Below are 13,138 nucleotides of genomic sequence, written 5' to 3'. Positions count from 1 at the left end.
TTCTTGTTTTAGGGTGTGTGACAATTGTTCAGACAATCCAGTAAGAAACAACTGCCTGAAATTAAGGTTCACTTTATTTAAGTAAAAAAAATAAAATTGTACCTATCATAAGATTATTGCATACACTGTACAGCATATATGAACAGGCTTTGCACTGAGTTTCAAATACTTTGGAAGTAACTTCAGTAAAATCATGCGCTTGATTGACTTTTCTCTGTTTTTGTCAGGTCTGTTTCGCCAGGAGCAGTGTGAGCATTCTGACCCATCAACCCTCTCAACATCTCTTTGTACTGCCTCTTATGGTGTGGGCGAATGACATTGCCGAATCCTTCAGACGAGAAAGAAAATTAATCGGTAAATAGGAAGGAAAAAAAGAGCAATTTAAGTGAGATGAGACTGTGCTTACTGCATAAAAGGTGAAAGTCTTTTTCTCTCTCTGTGAATAAGGCCACGACAGTAGTCACCATATTTTCATAGTTGTCCGTCTTCTTGTAAGCGTTAACAGCTTGACAGAGTTGAAGTGATCTATCTGGGCCAAGGGCTTCTTTTACGTCTTTCAGAAAGGTAGCCAGGATTTTCTTCTTCATAGCGTCTGGGAAACATGGAAGAGTTTTGATTTTGTTTTTTAACTATCATTTCTGGATTGCAATTCCAAAATCACTTTCTTCTGGTGAAGCCACTTTTTTTTCCCATGAAAGCATCAACCTTTGGTAAAATCTCTAAGTTCCAGCTAAAGCAAAAATGCCAAAGAATTCGTGCTGCCACCGCTATTGATTCAATGTCGGTGTTCATGATGGTGCTTGTCGAAAATCACCTCCAATCAGCGGAGATTTATTTAGGGATAATAAAAGCTGACTACAATTTGACATGAGTTTAAATGTGATTATTTTGGAATCAGCCACGCCTCTATTTGAAAAAGAGTCTGCACATCAAGCTTACATTTAAACATTGTTCCTCACATAAAATATTTCCATTTTTCTATCTTGGTCTACTGCAAAAATGCGCCATTTACAGGTTACCCTTTTTTTGATCTCACTGCCAGTGTTTTGCAGGACAGACAATCAATGCCAATGCTTATGAATTGCACACTGTGCGTGGATATATAATTTTCCTTGGTATGACCTACCGGTCAGAGTTTCTCTCTCTGCGTCCTGTTTGAGTTGCTCTCCATTCACTTGCGCATCCGATGTTGAATTGGAACTGGATGACGAAGGCTCACTGGGTTGTCCATCTGTTGAATGGGAAAATAAAGCCGAAGATTGAGATTTTGGATGAACATTTACTATCTAGTGTGACTTAAGGTAGTCTGCTTCACGAGACTTGTTTTGTAATCGTTAGTCTAACAAAGTCCAACTCAATTATAAACATATCAATTCATTGCAATTATTTTTAGTTTCACCACATAGTTTTACGAGCCATTACCAACCTGCTAATATAATGCAAGTGTCGTCCTATTGAGGCAGAATGTGTTAGGTTTTTTTTTTGTGTGTCCCTTACCAGTGTTTCTCAACTGTTGTCACACCTGGACCTGCATTTTCCTATTATCTCTAGTCACGAGAAGTTAAGAACGATGAAGAAAACATATTTTGTGGCTTTTGAACTTTCAATTATATTTTTAAACATGACTTCACCTTTCATATTTCAAAGTGCCTGTGAAAATGATTACTCATGAACAAAAATTAAATAGGGATGGAACAGTGGGTCGACTGGTGAGCACGTCCACCTACAATGTAGAGTTGCAGGGTTCGATTCCTGGCTATGGCCTTCCTGTGTGGAGTTTGCATCTTCTCTCCCGGTGCCTGCGTGGATTTTCTCCAGGTACTCCCGGTTTCCTCCCACATTTCAAAAACATGCATGGCAGGCTAATGGAACACTCGAAATTGTCCCTTGCGGTGAGTGTGAGCGCAGATGGTTGTTCGTCTGTGTGTGCCCTGCGATTGGCTGGCAACCAGTTCAGGGTGTACCCCGCCAACTGCCTGAAGAGAGCTGGGATAGGCTCCATCACGACCGTGACCCTCGTGTGGATAAGCGGATTAGAAAATGGATGGATGCATTATTAAATAGTACAAAATCCCACTAAATATTTCACTTTTATCTTGGCAATTAGCATTTCTTTTGAGGAAAGTCCCTTCACCAAACGTTTCGTGTGGGAACTCAATATGGTACAGAGGAGTACCAAATATGAATAAATTTATCGAAAAAAAAAGGTAACAACATACCGATGCATGAAAATGTGGTATTTTCGACCTAGAAGAGGCAAGCCTGACCTGGGACGCAAGTTCAGTTTTTCACTGTACAGGGTTGTCCTAATTTCCAGTCCTACAACAATTAATTTGTACATAAGGCACCAGTCTATCAATCACTTAGTCACAGTTATAGTAAATATAAAAACAAGTACATTGTAAAAGAAACCTAACAGAATATGACGGAAGAACATTAAAGACCGGCAATCATGACATCAGCGCTACCGTACCATATTGACTTACCACTATGTGACATCGTTGATTTCTTTTCGTCACTTTTCACCGAGTGTTCCGGCTTGAAGCCACAGCCGTCACCGGTCAGCTCCACGCATTTCTCGTCAAATGCCTTTCTGTGATGTGGTCGTACAAAGGGGTATAAACCTGTGACATATTCGATGGTTTTTAATCACCTGCTCATTCATTATGACATGAAACATTCAACATCAGTGGACCCCCGCTTATCACGGTGTCATGAACTGTCATTGACTTACCACGGTAAAGTCTGTAAGTATGAGGGTCAAGGGTTAGTAAAGACGTGCCAGACAGCAGATTGTCCAGGTTGTCGTCCTTCTTGTAGGCGACCAGAGCCTGGCGAATTTGCTCAAAGCTGACCTGGCTCAAGGATGATTTCATTTCTAACAGAAATGACCGAGCAATGTTGATTTTTCCATCTCCAGTATCAGATCCAGAAACGCTTGGCCTCTTTAAAAAGAATAAAGATAGTGAACATTTCTTCATAAGAATTAGAAAATGACCAAGTAGTTGTTTCACTGGAAATAATAAATACCTGTTCTTGGATCAATTTTATTGTGCGTTTGACTCCACGCATCGTCTCATCCATTCTCTTGTCATGTTGAAGTGACAGTGTGGAGAGATTGCTTTGCTAGAAAAGCAATGAGCACAACAATGTCATTAAAACCAAGTAAAAACCTGTGCATTCATTTACTACTCTGCTGCTTATCCTCATTAGGTTTGCGGGTGAGCTGCAGTCTACCCCAGCTGACTTCAGGCAAGAGGCCAGTAAAGCTCTGGTTGCCAACCAATCACAGGGTATGCATTGACAAACAAACATTCACAACTTAGAGTCTTCAACACATAATATGCATGTTTTGGAATGTGGGTGGAAGCCAAAGAACCCGGCGTTTGGATTCAAAACCTCACCCTCATCCGTGTAAGGTGGTTCTGCTAGCCACTCATCTGACATGCTGCCATCTACAGTACAATCACGTTAGCTAGTTGTGACCCATTTTGCTTGCTTCCTTCGACATAAATTAAAAAAAAAAAAAAGTTTTTTGGTCGCACAATGTCAACATCAGCCTCCCCTGACACTAAATTGACACTGTATAATCACAAAAAGATAAAGAAATGCCATCTATCTGAAGATACTGACATGCTGCAAGTGGATGGCTGATTTAGGGTTAAGGAGCTACGTTGTTGGCCGGGGGGCTTTTCGCTAGCAGTCAGGAGACATGTGGCAAGTAAGGACGATAGCACGAAGCAATATGAAGGTATGGCTTGGTGACGCTGAGGCCTAAAGGATGGGCTCTTCAGCCTGAAGTTTAAGCGCTTATAGTGTACATCAAATTTCCACGTATTGTAAATGTAGTGTGAAACAGTTTGTCACCGTTGCCTCTTAAGGCGAAGAAAACATGAAGAGAATAAAAGCTACCGTCTCTAATCCACAAGCGCCAATGCCTCCTCTTTGGTGCTCCACTCGCTCGAGGGCATCAAACAGGTTGCCTGGTTTTAGTTTCCTCTTTTGAGTCTGAGACTCATACTGTTTGAAAATTCCAGCGTATTCCGTATCTTCATCTAACAGGAGACAGGATGAGACAAATGTAAAATATTTCATGTCGAAAATAACGGATTGAAGTGGTCGAGTCCAAAGTACCTAAAAGCTCAAACAAACACTCACCAGTTCTCCTCCTTTTGAGAGTGGAAGTGTGCACGTCCAGCATTTTGGCCTTCTGAGTGTCTGGCTTCTGGGAGGGTGTGAATGAGGTATCACCAGATGAATGAGAACTGCTTGCAGGTAACGCTGAGGGACCGGGTGCAGGATTCTTCTCCAACAGAGGCCTCTGGTTAGACATTCCAACAAAACAACAAGAGTTCATTCATGGACTGTTGTATCATTATGTGAAGTGTTAAAACTAATATTTCAAGTATTCAGCCTTTTCAGGTCATTCAGTGCATGAGTGTGCACTGTATACAACAGCATAAAAGATATTCAATTAATAATCACAAACTATAGGTATAATTGCTTGTTTTTGTCTCCTTATTGTCACGATAAATCACAGACTGTAAAATAGGAGCGGTAGCATGAGTCAAGAACAAGGGACGTACCATTTTCTGCGCGACCCTGAAGAAATGGCAGACATCCCGAATAATGTTCCCAAAGTTGTCATAAGAACGCACATAAGGCCTCAACCACGCTGGAAGGTGAGATTGTACATCTCTACTTTTAAATCTGTGGAGGGGGAGGGGCGAGAAGACATTTTAAAGTTGGGTTATCATGACCTCACTTGAAAGGTCAATTTTTTTTCTTTTTAATGGCTTCTCTGGGAGGTCAAGAATGCTTTGAAAAAAAAAACGTTGTTTTCTCAACATGTAACATACTAATTGATGTATATTCATATCTGTATGTAAATCTCTTTACATTTTAGAAAAATCTGATGTGTGCTTTTTTTCCAAATGCATTGCCAAAGTATCGGATCAGGTCTCGGTATAGGCCGACACTTTAAAACCAAACACTCGAATTCGCACTGAGGTGATAAAAAAAGCGGAATTGGGACATCCCAAAAATTGATATTCATTGATTATAAAGACACGGATTAGAATGTATGAGAAGCACTTGATCCGACCTCTGATCACAGAGAAAGATGGCCCCATAGTCATCCTTGTGGCGAATGACTCGGCCAATAGCTTGGTTGACAGCTCTGAAAGCTTGCTCTCTGTACCACTCCTGCCCTGTAAGTAACTACAAAAGACACAGCCACATCCCAAACACAAAACATGTCAAACCAAGACTGGTGTTTATTTGGGTCAAATCTCTCATAGGAGTTTTTCAAAGTATAAGTCCCTGAATTAGTCCAAGTTGGCTACTCCATACCAAAATGGATGTTTGACTGTCGTCCAATCTTTTCTCACCATCATATTTTTATGAAAGCATCGTCACAAAAGAAGGTAATTGCTTCCATGTTGCCTTTTTTTCACACCTACTACTTTGCCTTAAGAAGTATTGAGTGTTTTGTAAAAATGTCCAAACTTCAGTCAAAGAGTTTTGCTATGTTGAGAAGTAACCTAAGAAGCACAAATATTTACATTCTAAATAATCAATTTAAATCTCACCTTATGGCCAGGTGCCGCTACTTTCCCTTGGTTCATCTCATCTAAGAATTGCATCTTTAAAACAATTCGAGGGTCGAACTTCGGTGGAAAGGGGAGTCCAGTGATGATAACTCCACGACCAAATGTATTTGCAAAATCCAGACCCTCGCTAGCCTGAAGGCAAAAAAGTCATGTCAAGAGTTTCCGTGACAAAAAAAAAAAAAAACAGATCAAACAAACCGTGTGATGACTTTCTAATCGATTAAAATTATTCATGTGAGCTTGTGGAAATCTACTAATCGCAAAGGGGCAGTTGGACTACCTATTAAGAGATTGGCTGAAGGCTGTACTTTATCTTTGGGTGAAATCACAGCCCCTCATGGATTTCTGGAATACTGGACCAGGTCAATTCCCTCATAGGGGGACTGTTAGCGCCCATGAAAGTTAAACCATGTTGGTACACATGTGCTTTGTGGACCAGGAAAATGCTTTTATCCAATGCCGTTGCTGACCATTAATGTGCTATATGTGTACAACCTGTACATTTATGCCAAATAACCAAGACAAAATAAAATTTCACACATTTAGTACAGACATTTAGAACATTCCTTCACCTTTCCACGACACACTGCGGTAAAGATTCCACCTCTTGATTGGGAGTCATTCACTTTGTTGTAATAACCTTCAATAGCCTAAAAACACAGACAATAGCTATTTTAAGATACCCGTTCAATATTTTTGCGACACGTTTCGTATAAGACTGCGTTGAACAAAACAGCTAATGAGGTATGAGTATTAATCAGGTTTTATACAAACGGTGGTCTGTACCAACCCACGGGAACGTGTCGCAGAAATCATAACACGTTTACCTCGGCAAAAGGTCCCCTCCCTTTTGGTTCGACAAACATTGGCTTTAAATTCTCAATCCGATTTGCGTGTCCATTGTCCTGGGGAGAACGAGTGCAATTTTTGATACAGACATTTTTAGAATTTAAAAGAATCACACAACTATAATAAATGTACTATTGAGCTCATTTAATCTTCACTCACTCTCCAGAACTCCAGAGTTTTTTCCATTAAGTAGAAGGAGGGAAAAAACAAAAGGAGCCCATCGGGTACGATCCGGGTCAGGTTTACTGAGGAGACGGCAAACGTTGAAACATACTTTGAAGCTAAGAAGGTGGTTTTTCCAAGATAATCATTGTGATGGTAATTGAGGACTGTATTAAAAGAACTTACCCACTGTGTTTCCTAAAGACGACAAGTTTTCAGGATCGAGTCTGTAAAAGAAAGAAAGGAATATTCAGCCTTGTCAGAATTAAGTTTCTCAGCCACCCAATAGGTCATAAATTAAATAGGTGCAATGAACATGACGTGTACTACTACTTACTCTGTATGTACTGTACGTACTGACCTTCTATTAAACGCTGAACTCAACGGAACCCTATCTGGACCGTGCTCAATGACACTAACAAAGATCTGATCCCGCCTAATCACGTGGCTGTTTTCCAGAGACACTGAAAACGGTCTGCAAAAACACATTGGTAAACAGAAAAAGAATGTTTGTACAGTTGTTTAAAGCTCTGATAGGCCATCAGTCATTTATAATACATATGTACGTATTTAATGTTGTTTCCTATTTTGTCAATGATCAGAAAAAAGTGTTCTATGCAGCTGTAATGGGCTTGACTCAAGTAAACATACATTCTCATCTCAGAGGTAAAGGAGCTCAGGGGAGACAGGGTACCGCTGGTCAGAATGATGCAGCGAACACCTTGATTCTTCAAGTCCTGCATGCTGAAGCCCGGAGAGAAACACCAATAACTCAGAATGTTTCCTGGAAGATACAAATGAACAAACACATAGAGTCAAGGAAAATAAAGAGTACTTGTTGCAAAAACTGCACCATGGTTGTGTCTTGACAGTGGATTGACTCCATATTAAAAAAAAAAAAAAGAATGCAGGATGAATTTGCGTTTTATCAGCTTAACCACTGACTATTCAAAGCATTTGCCTTACCTGCTTTCTTTGATGATGAAGCCCACAGGTCGCCGTTTTTTTGTTTTTTCTGAGTGCTGGTGTCTTTATGGATGTGAACCTGCAGCCAGTACACAAATATGAGAGCTGATGATAAGTGCCGAATAATGATGTTACTCCACACAAAAAGTAGACGCCTGTCACAGACTATATTGACCCTATGAAGTGATTAGTCTTAATACGTAACGCGCTGAAAGCTAAGAGCAAAACACAAATGAAAACATGTGCAGGCGCAGTGCACTCATTCCAAGTAAAAGTTTCGAGCCTGCAATTATGTACTGTATATGTACCGGTAGAGTAAAACCTTTTCGAAAATAAAGTGTCTTACTGTGACAAGTAACTCACCTTAAAATGAGCTGTATTAGCTTCCATTGCCATTTTGCAGTCTTTCTGTGATGATACGGCGCCAGAGAACACCATCTATTAGGGAGGAAAAAAACAAACTAATTTAAACTGGTGCCTGTTGTTCTCTACATTATTTTTGGGCGAGTGTATACAGTAAGTCAATATCATGGAAATACATGTTGGATTTTTTTTAAGAGTCTGCTTTCCAGGAAGCTACCATTTTTCTACAGCTCTCCACATCATAAATGAGTGATCTTATTACAATGTGTACAGCAGTCGTGACATGAGATGAAGAAGCAATGTGTTGACGTGGGCGCTTGCTTCCAGTGTTAATGTTCTCCTGGGCAAATACAATCTTATGCATGCTTTGCGTATTCCAGTTTAAAAAAAAAAAGGAGCATTTTCTCAAAGTATTTAACTCCTTTGTACCTTCACTTGACATACCTGCATGATATCCAAGAGCTTCTGCAACCCACCCGTGTTAAGAAATATCCCTGGCTCTGTGAAATACATGTCATTCAACACATATTTTACAGTGGCAAGAACTTTTGCATCAATATGAAGTTTAGGTCGAACTGGCTGATTGAACGTGACTAAAATGTGCTGACTGAAACGTTCTCCACAAACAATAATTAGGTCACTGATTTTATCGGTCACAAAAACCACAGTATCTTGAAAACAGACAGCAAAGCGAATGAGCTCTACTCACGTCCTGCTAAGTATCCAACGATCTGCTCCAGAGCTTCAGACACAGCGTCCTTGGTGTCGTATGTCAAGTGGGCTCTCTCTAACAGCTCATATATGAAGCTGTGAAGTACATCACAAGCGTTAAAAACAAAAATCTTTTTGGAAGCGTGATCCCCGAGCCATCTATTGTGCCAGAGATACCCAAACACCAAGCTTGCTTTTTTTTTTTTCTGTTTTTAAATGTAATTAAATCAGTACCTTTGGTGACAGCACTTCTAAAATCCTGAATGAAAATTGAGGTTAACCACAAGTCGTCACTTACATTCCAGGTTTTGTTATGCCTCTGTCACCCGGAACCTCAAAGGAATCAATAGCCTCCTCCAGTTTCAAGAAAATCTCTGTAAATAACATCAACAATTGTTTTGGTCCTTCCTATTCAGAATAATAAATGATCTTGATTGTGAGTAAGTAAATGGGGATTAATTAACTTGAATACTAACCTTTGAGTTTAGCAACAACTTTGACATCTGTTTTTAGACCTGAAACTGGAAAAAAAAAGGAGAAAAGTCAAAAATTGAAGACAAGTCTAAACTATAGGATGTACACGTTAGCTCTGTTCTTTTAGTTACAGTACATTCCAAATACTTCAGAGCTGAAGTGCAATCGGACAATGATTCGAATCTCAGAAGCAAATCAACCACAGACAACCATTTTGACAAGAATTGAGGCATTCTACATTACAAACCTTGAGAAGTTTCCCCAAAACTGGCTTCCTGAGCATGTTCACTTAACAATCGGGTAAGCGCATTAATGGCTGAGGCCAGATCATATGGAGTCAAGTCAAATGATGTTGACTCTTCACACGTCCTTTCCTGCAAACAGGAAAGCCTCATTTGAGACCGACTGGTATAATAAATCATGCTCTATTCCTCACATTAGCCCCTTGCCTCTCTGTGAGCTGCACATAGACAGAAAGATGTCAAATAATGCTACACACTCATTAGAAAGCTGTGTAGGAAGTACTCGTAGTGCGTTTAATGGCAGCACAATAAAAATACAGCCACAGACTATGCTGGTTGCTGTACATTTCATTGAGACCAGGAATGTCTTACTACGTTATGAGCCTCATCAAAGATGACCACAGATCCAGCCAGATCGATGTTGTGAGCTTTGCGGCTCTGTGGAAAGACAGGGAACAAAAGGAAACAGAAAAGAAAAGAAAGAACACTATTTTTATTCCTAAACAGAGAGAAAACTTTCAGGAATACAAAGCATTCCAAATATGTTACGTTGTATAGTATTACGGATTTGTATAGTGTGATACAGGCTAAAATCTATTAACGCTACTGCTTACCTTTGGATCCAGCAGGTAGTTGTAAGGCATAAATATTATGTCAGCCTGCTGTTTTAAAGAACGCGAGAGATAATACGGACAAGTACTGCAGGAAAAAAGAGGAAAAAAAATAGGAAATTAGATTTTGAGGCCAAAAATCCATTCAAAAATCTCAAATGAATCCATCACTGACATTGTATTGTGATGTTGCCAGTGATGATTTGACAAGTTGTTTGCTGCAATGCTGAAGCATTGAAAGTTAACTTACTTTTGTAACGTATAAATCGGCACAATGTCTTAAGCAATGCCTGGCAAAACGGACTCCATGAATGCATTCACGCTCTTTTCATATGAAAAACGATCTGGGAATGGCTCTGCTAAATCGTGACAAAATCGCTAAATTGGTAACACGCCATGTCATTAGTAAACATCGGCACGGACACGCTGTAGGTTACGGGATTCACAAATAAAGAAATACACAAACATAAAAAATACATTTTCATGAAGCCATGAAACAGATAAATCGCTCAGCCCGAGTTTAGATAAACATAACATGACACACCGTGTTTTGTTGCCAAATTTGACCAGGTCCTCCATGTCCACAATTTCCTCCACCAATTCTTTGTCAGTGGATTTCTCTGAGGACAATGCCAAAAATTAATCAACATTACAAACATATAAAATAACCGGAGCACCAAAAAAAAAACAACAACCTTATTTCAAACTCCAGATATATATTATCGTGATTCACCTACAAGCAATATGGAAAACTGACAACTTGACTTTCTGTGGGAGACCACCTTGCTTGCAACAGTCAAATTTTGGGGAATTCAATGATGCCTACTACTGATGTAAAACGATTTACCTTCAACATTGTTGTAGAAGGGACATGACCTTGTGGAGACCTTTGCTCGACACATATGGACCTTAAAATAAGAACAGGCCGTTGTTGGGAAATAAACACATGTACACCATCTTTTCTCGCAGTTATAAATCTACGTTCTTGCTTTGTTGCTGAAGCGACATGAGCTAACATTTTGCTCTGAGCTACCTAGAACGTCTTATGTTGAATATTGATGGAAATAAAAAGATAAGGACTTTGCTAAAACAGTTCATCTCATACTTTTATTTGGATTTGGACGACATCACAAAAAATAAAATAAAATAAAATTACCTTGACATGGTTGCTTTCCTGACGCATCACCTCTGGATTGATACACAACTGCTCTCTTGACCCCAACACGGACACTTTAGGTCTGAATCACAGATTAATAGGATTTGAGATTAATTCATATACAGGCAAATAGTCTCAATATGTAACACCAAGGAATGGCTGTATCATTATTTTTGGATCAGATCCGAAATGGTGCTGTATATACAAACTGTGGTATGAAGTTCTAGTTCATCTATTCATTGACTGTCTTGGTTTTTCACTAGAAAGTACAAAATGGCAATGCCGTTCACCAGATGTAAAACGCTCTCCATTAGGCAGTCTGCCTCAGGATGTTTTTATTCATTTTTCCCAAATCCACAAAGTTTTAAGTAATTGGAGGGGATGCAGAAATTTCCTTGGAATTTGCTTCACCTGAGAGTAACATGGACTTCATGTTACATTGGACTTTATTTTAATTACACCCTGCTTTAGCCATCACAGTCCCAACAGTATGATCTGTTGCAAAATCATTGTCTCGCCAGAGGTAAAACCTAAAGGCATCAGAGTGCAATTCAATGCTTGCTTCTATAGAGTCACTCATAAGGTGCAAGGCCAAGAAATTTCAACTGTGTTGGTATTTTATTTTGAATGCTTCAATGAATTTATCTTTGGGCTAATTATTTGATTCTGGAAATGAACAGCTATTGAAATAAGATAACTTACTTGTATGATGTGTTCTTTAACTCATTAACAACTTGGCTAAGTTGCGAGTGTGTCCGTGATGCATAGATAATCTTGGGAACAGCACTGTAGGAGGCTGGAAAAACAGTAACAACCAAAACAAAAACAATACAATGTATTTCAAAATCAATCAATTATCTGCATTCATATTAATTCAATAATATTACAATATATTTCTCAGTGGGGGAATCACTGCAGCGGTGTTGCAGTCTTCAACACAAATGACAAAATAAACACTAGTACGAACTAAAATGCCAAGGAACTGATTTTGGCAACATTGTGGCATGTACATACTTGGCGATGAACCATCTTCTGAAGCTGGTCCCCAAGATGCAAGAAAATTATCAGCGGATATCTTTCTCTCATCCAGTCTTTCTGCTATTTTATGCGCAGTGATGGTGTCTTTGAAGTGCTCCCTCCATGCCAAGGTGGCACATAGTAGACACAAGGTTTTTCCAGTGCCTGTGGGACTCTCCAGAACTCCATTAACCTCCTGCAAAAACGTGTACAGTACATTGTTGATGCACGTGCAGTTTTGTAATAAATAAATAAAAAATAAAAAATAGAATAAATACAAATAAAGAGGAATTTTAAAATGCCTGGTATCATAGTATTAACTGTAATTAATTACAAACATGGCACTCAAGGCCAGAACGAGGAGAGATTAAGCCATATTTATGCATACTATTCAATGGCAAACCCTTGTTTCTCGGCTGTAAACACTCACCCTTTTTAGGCAATCAATAACTTTCATCATGTAGTCCTTCTGACACTCATACGGAGGGAAAGGAAACTGCACTTCGACTCCGTCCAAAGATAATAAAGGCATGCTAGAGCTCGATGTGTAATGAGCAATTTAGATGTTGAAAAGGGCAACGAAGTGAAGTAACCAACTCACTGGTCATTGGAAGTCGCTTAAAAAAGAGAAAACGACAAACATAATTGGCGCCGTCGACTACTTCCGCCTTACTCCTTCTTCTCTCAGTTGAATTACAGCTCTTTGGTGCATACCGCCACCTACAGTACTTCACCTCAACTGCACTTGCGCTTTGTAACGATTTTTTGTTGTACAGTACTAGGTGTACAGTATAGCATTCGAAGATTTGTTTTTACATAACGATGGCTATTTTTTACAGTTGCCGTTATATGCGTGTGCGCAAAAGTATAAGAATACTGTATGCGACTGAAACGTGTTTTGTGCCGTTATCATATAAATTATTCAAACAGTAATTCACATCGGGTGTGTACACTCCGATTCAGATTTGGATTTTG

At 39.4% G+C, this 13,138-nt stretch overlaps 1 protein-coding gene across 1 annotated transcript; it reads right to left on the bottom strand.

The window, feature by feature from the left end:
* Window positions 1-56: 56 nt before the first annotated feature.
* rtel1 (regulator of telomere elongation helicase 1) lies at window positions 57-12,805 on the bottom strand. Its single transcript, XM_086099569.1, has 32 exons — window positions 12,594-12,805; window positions 12,161-12,359; window positions 11,849-11,942; window positions 11,147-11,228; window positions 10,838-10,898; window positions 10,535-10,610; window positions 9,994-10,078; window positions 9,752-9,817; window positions 9,385-9,511; window positions 9,140-9,184; window positions 8,962-9,037; window positions 8,662-8,759; window positions 8,397-8,452; window positions 7,953-8,027; window positions 7,590-7,668; window positions 7,275-7,407; window positions 6,985-7,098; window positions 6,810-6,850; window positions 6,621-6,706; window positions 6,440-6,517; window positions 6,185-6,262; window positions 5,592-5,744; window positions 5,105-5,220; window positions 4,587-4,710; window positions 4,159-4,321; window positions 3,913-4,055; window positions 3,031-3,126; window positions 2,735-2,945; window positions 2,487-2,624; window positions 1,127-1,231; window positions 407-592; window positions 57-328 (listed from the first exon to the last, which is right to left on the bottom strand). The coding sequence occupies exons 1-32, from the start codon at window positions 12,693-12,695 to the stop codon at window positions 192-194; spliced, it is 3,423 nt and encodes a 1,140-aa protein (XP_085955695.1). The 5' UTR covers window positions 12,696-12,805; the 3' UTR covers window positions 57-191.
* Window positions 12,806-13,138: the final 333 nt, after the last annotated feature.

This window comes from Hippocampus guttulatus, chromosome 1, assembly GCF_054856545.1.
Source record: "Hippocampus guttulatus isolate MCC_2025c chromosome 1, RoL_Hgut_1.0, whole genome shotgun sequence".
In the NCBI taxonomy this organism is placed as follows: domain Eukaryota; kingdom Metazoa; phylum Chordata; class Actinopteri; order Syngnathiformes; family Syngnathidae; genus Hippocampus; species Hippocampus guttulatus.
Note: the sequence above shows the minus strand (reverse complement) of the source record. Positions and strands in the feature narration are given on the sequence as shown.

Excerpts from the sequence above, each read along its gene's own strand:
- rtel1 (XM_086099569.1), bottom strand. The coding sequence starts at position 12,695 with ATGCCTTTATTATCTTTGGACGGAGTCGAAGTGCAGTTTCCTTTCCCT. Across the intron at positions 9,818-9,993 it reads ACTACCTGCTGGATCCAAAG|AGCCGCAAAGCTCACAACAT; the intron begins GTAAGCAGTAGC and ends GTCTTTCCACAG. Across the intron at positions 7,408-7,589 it reads TTCATCATCAAAGAAAGCAG|GAAACATTCTGAGTTATTGG; the intron begins GTAAGGCAAATG and ends TGTATCTTCCAG.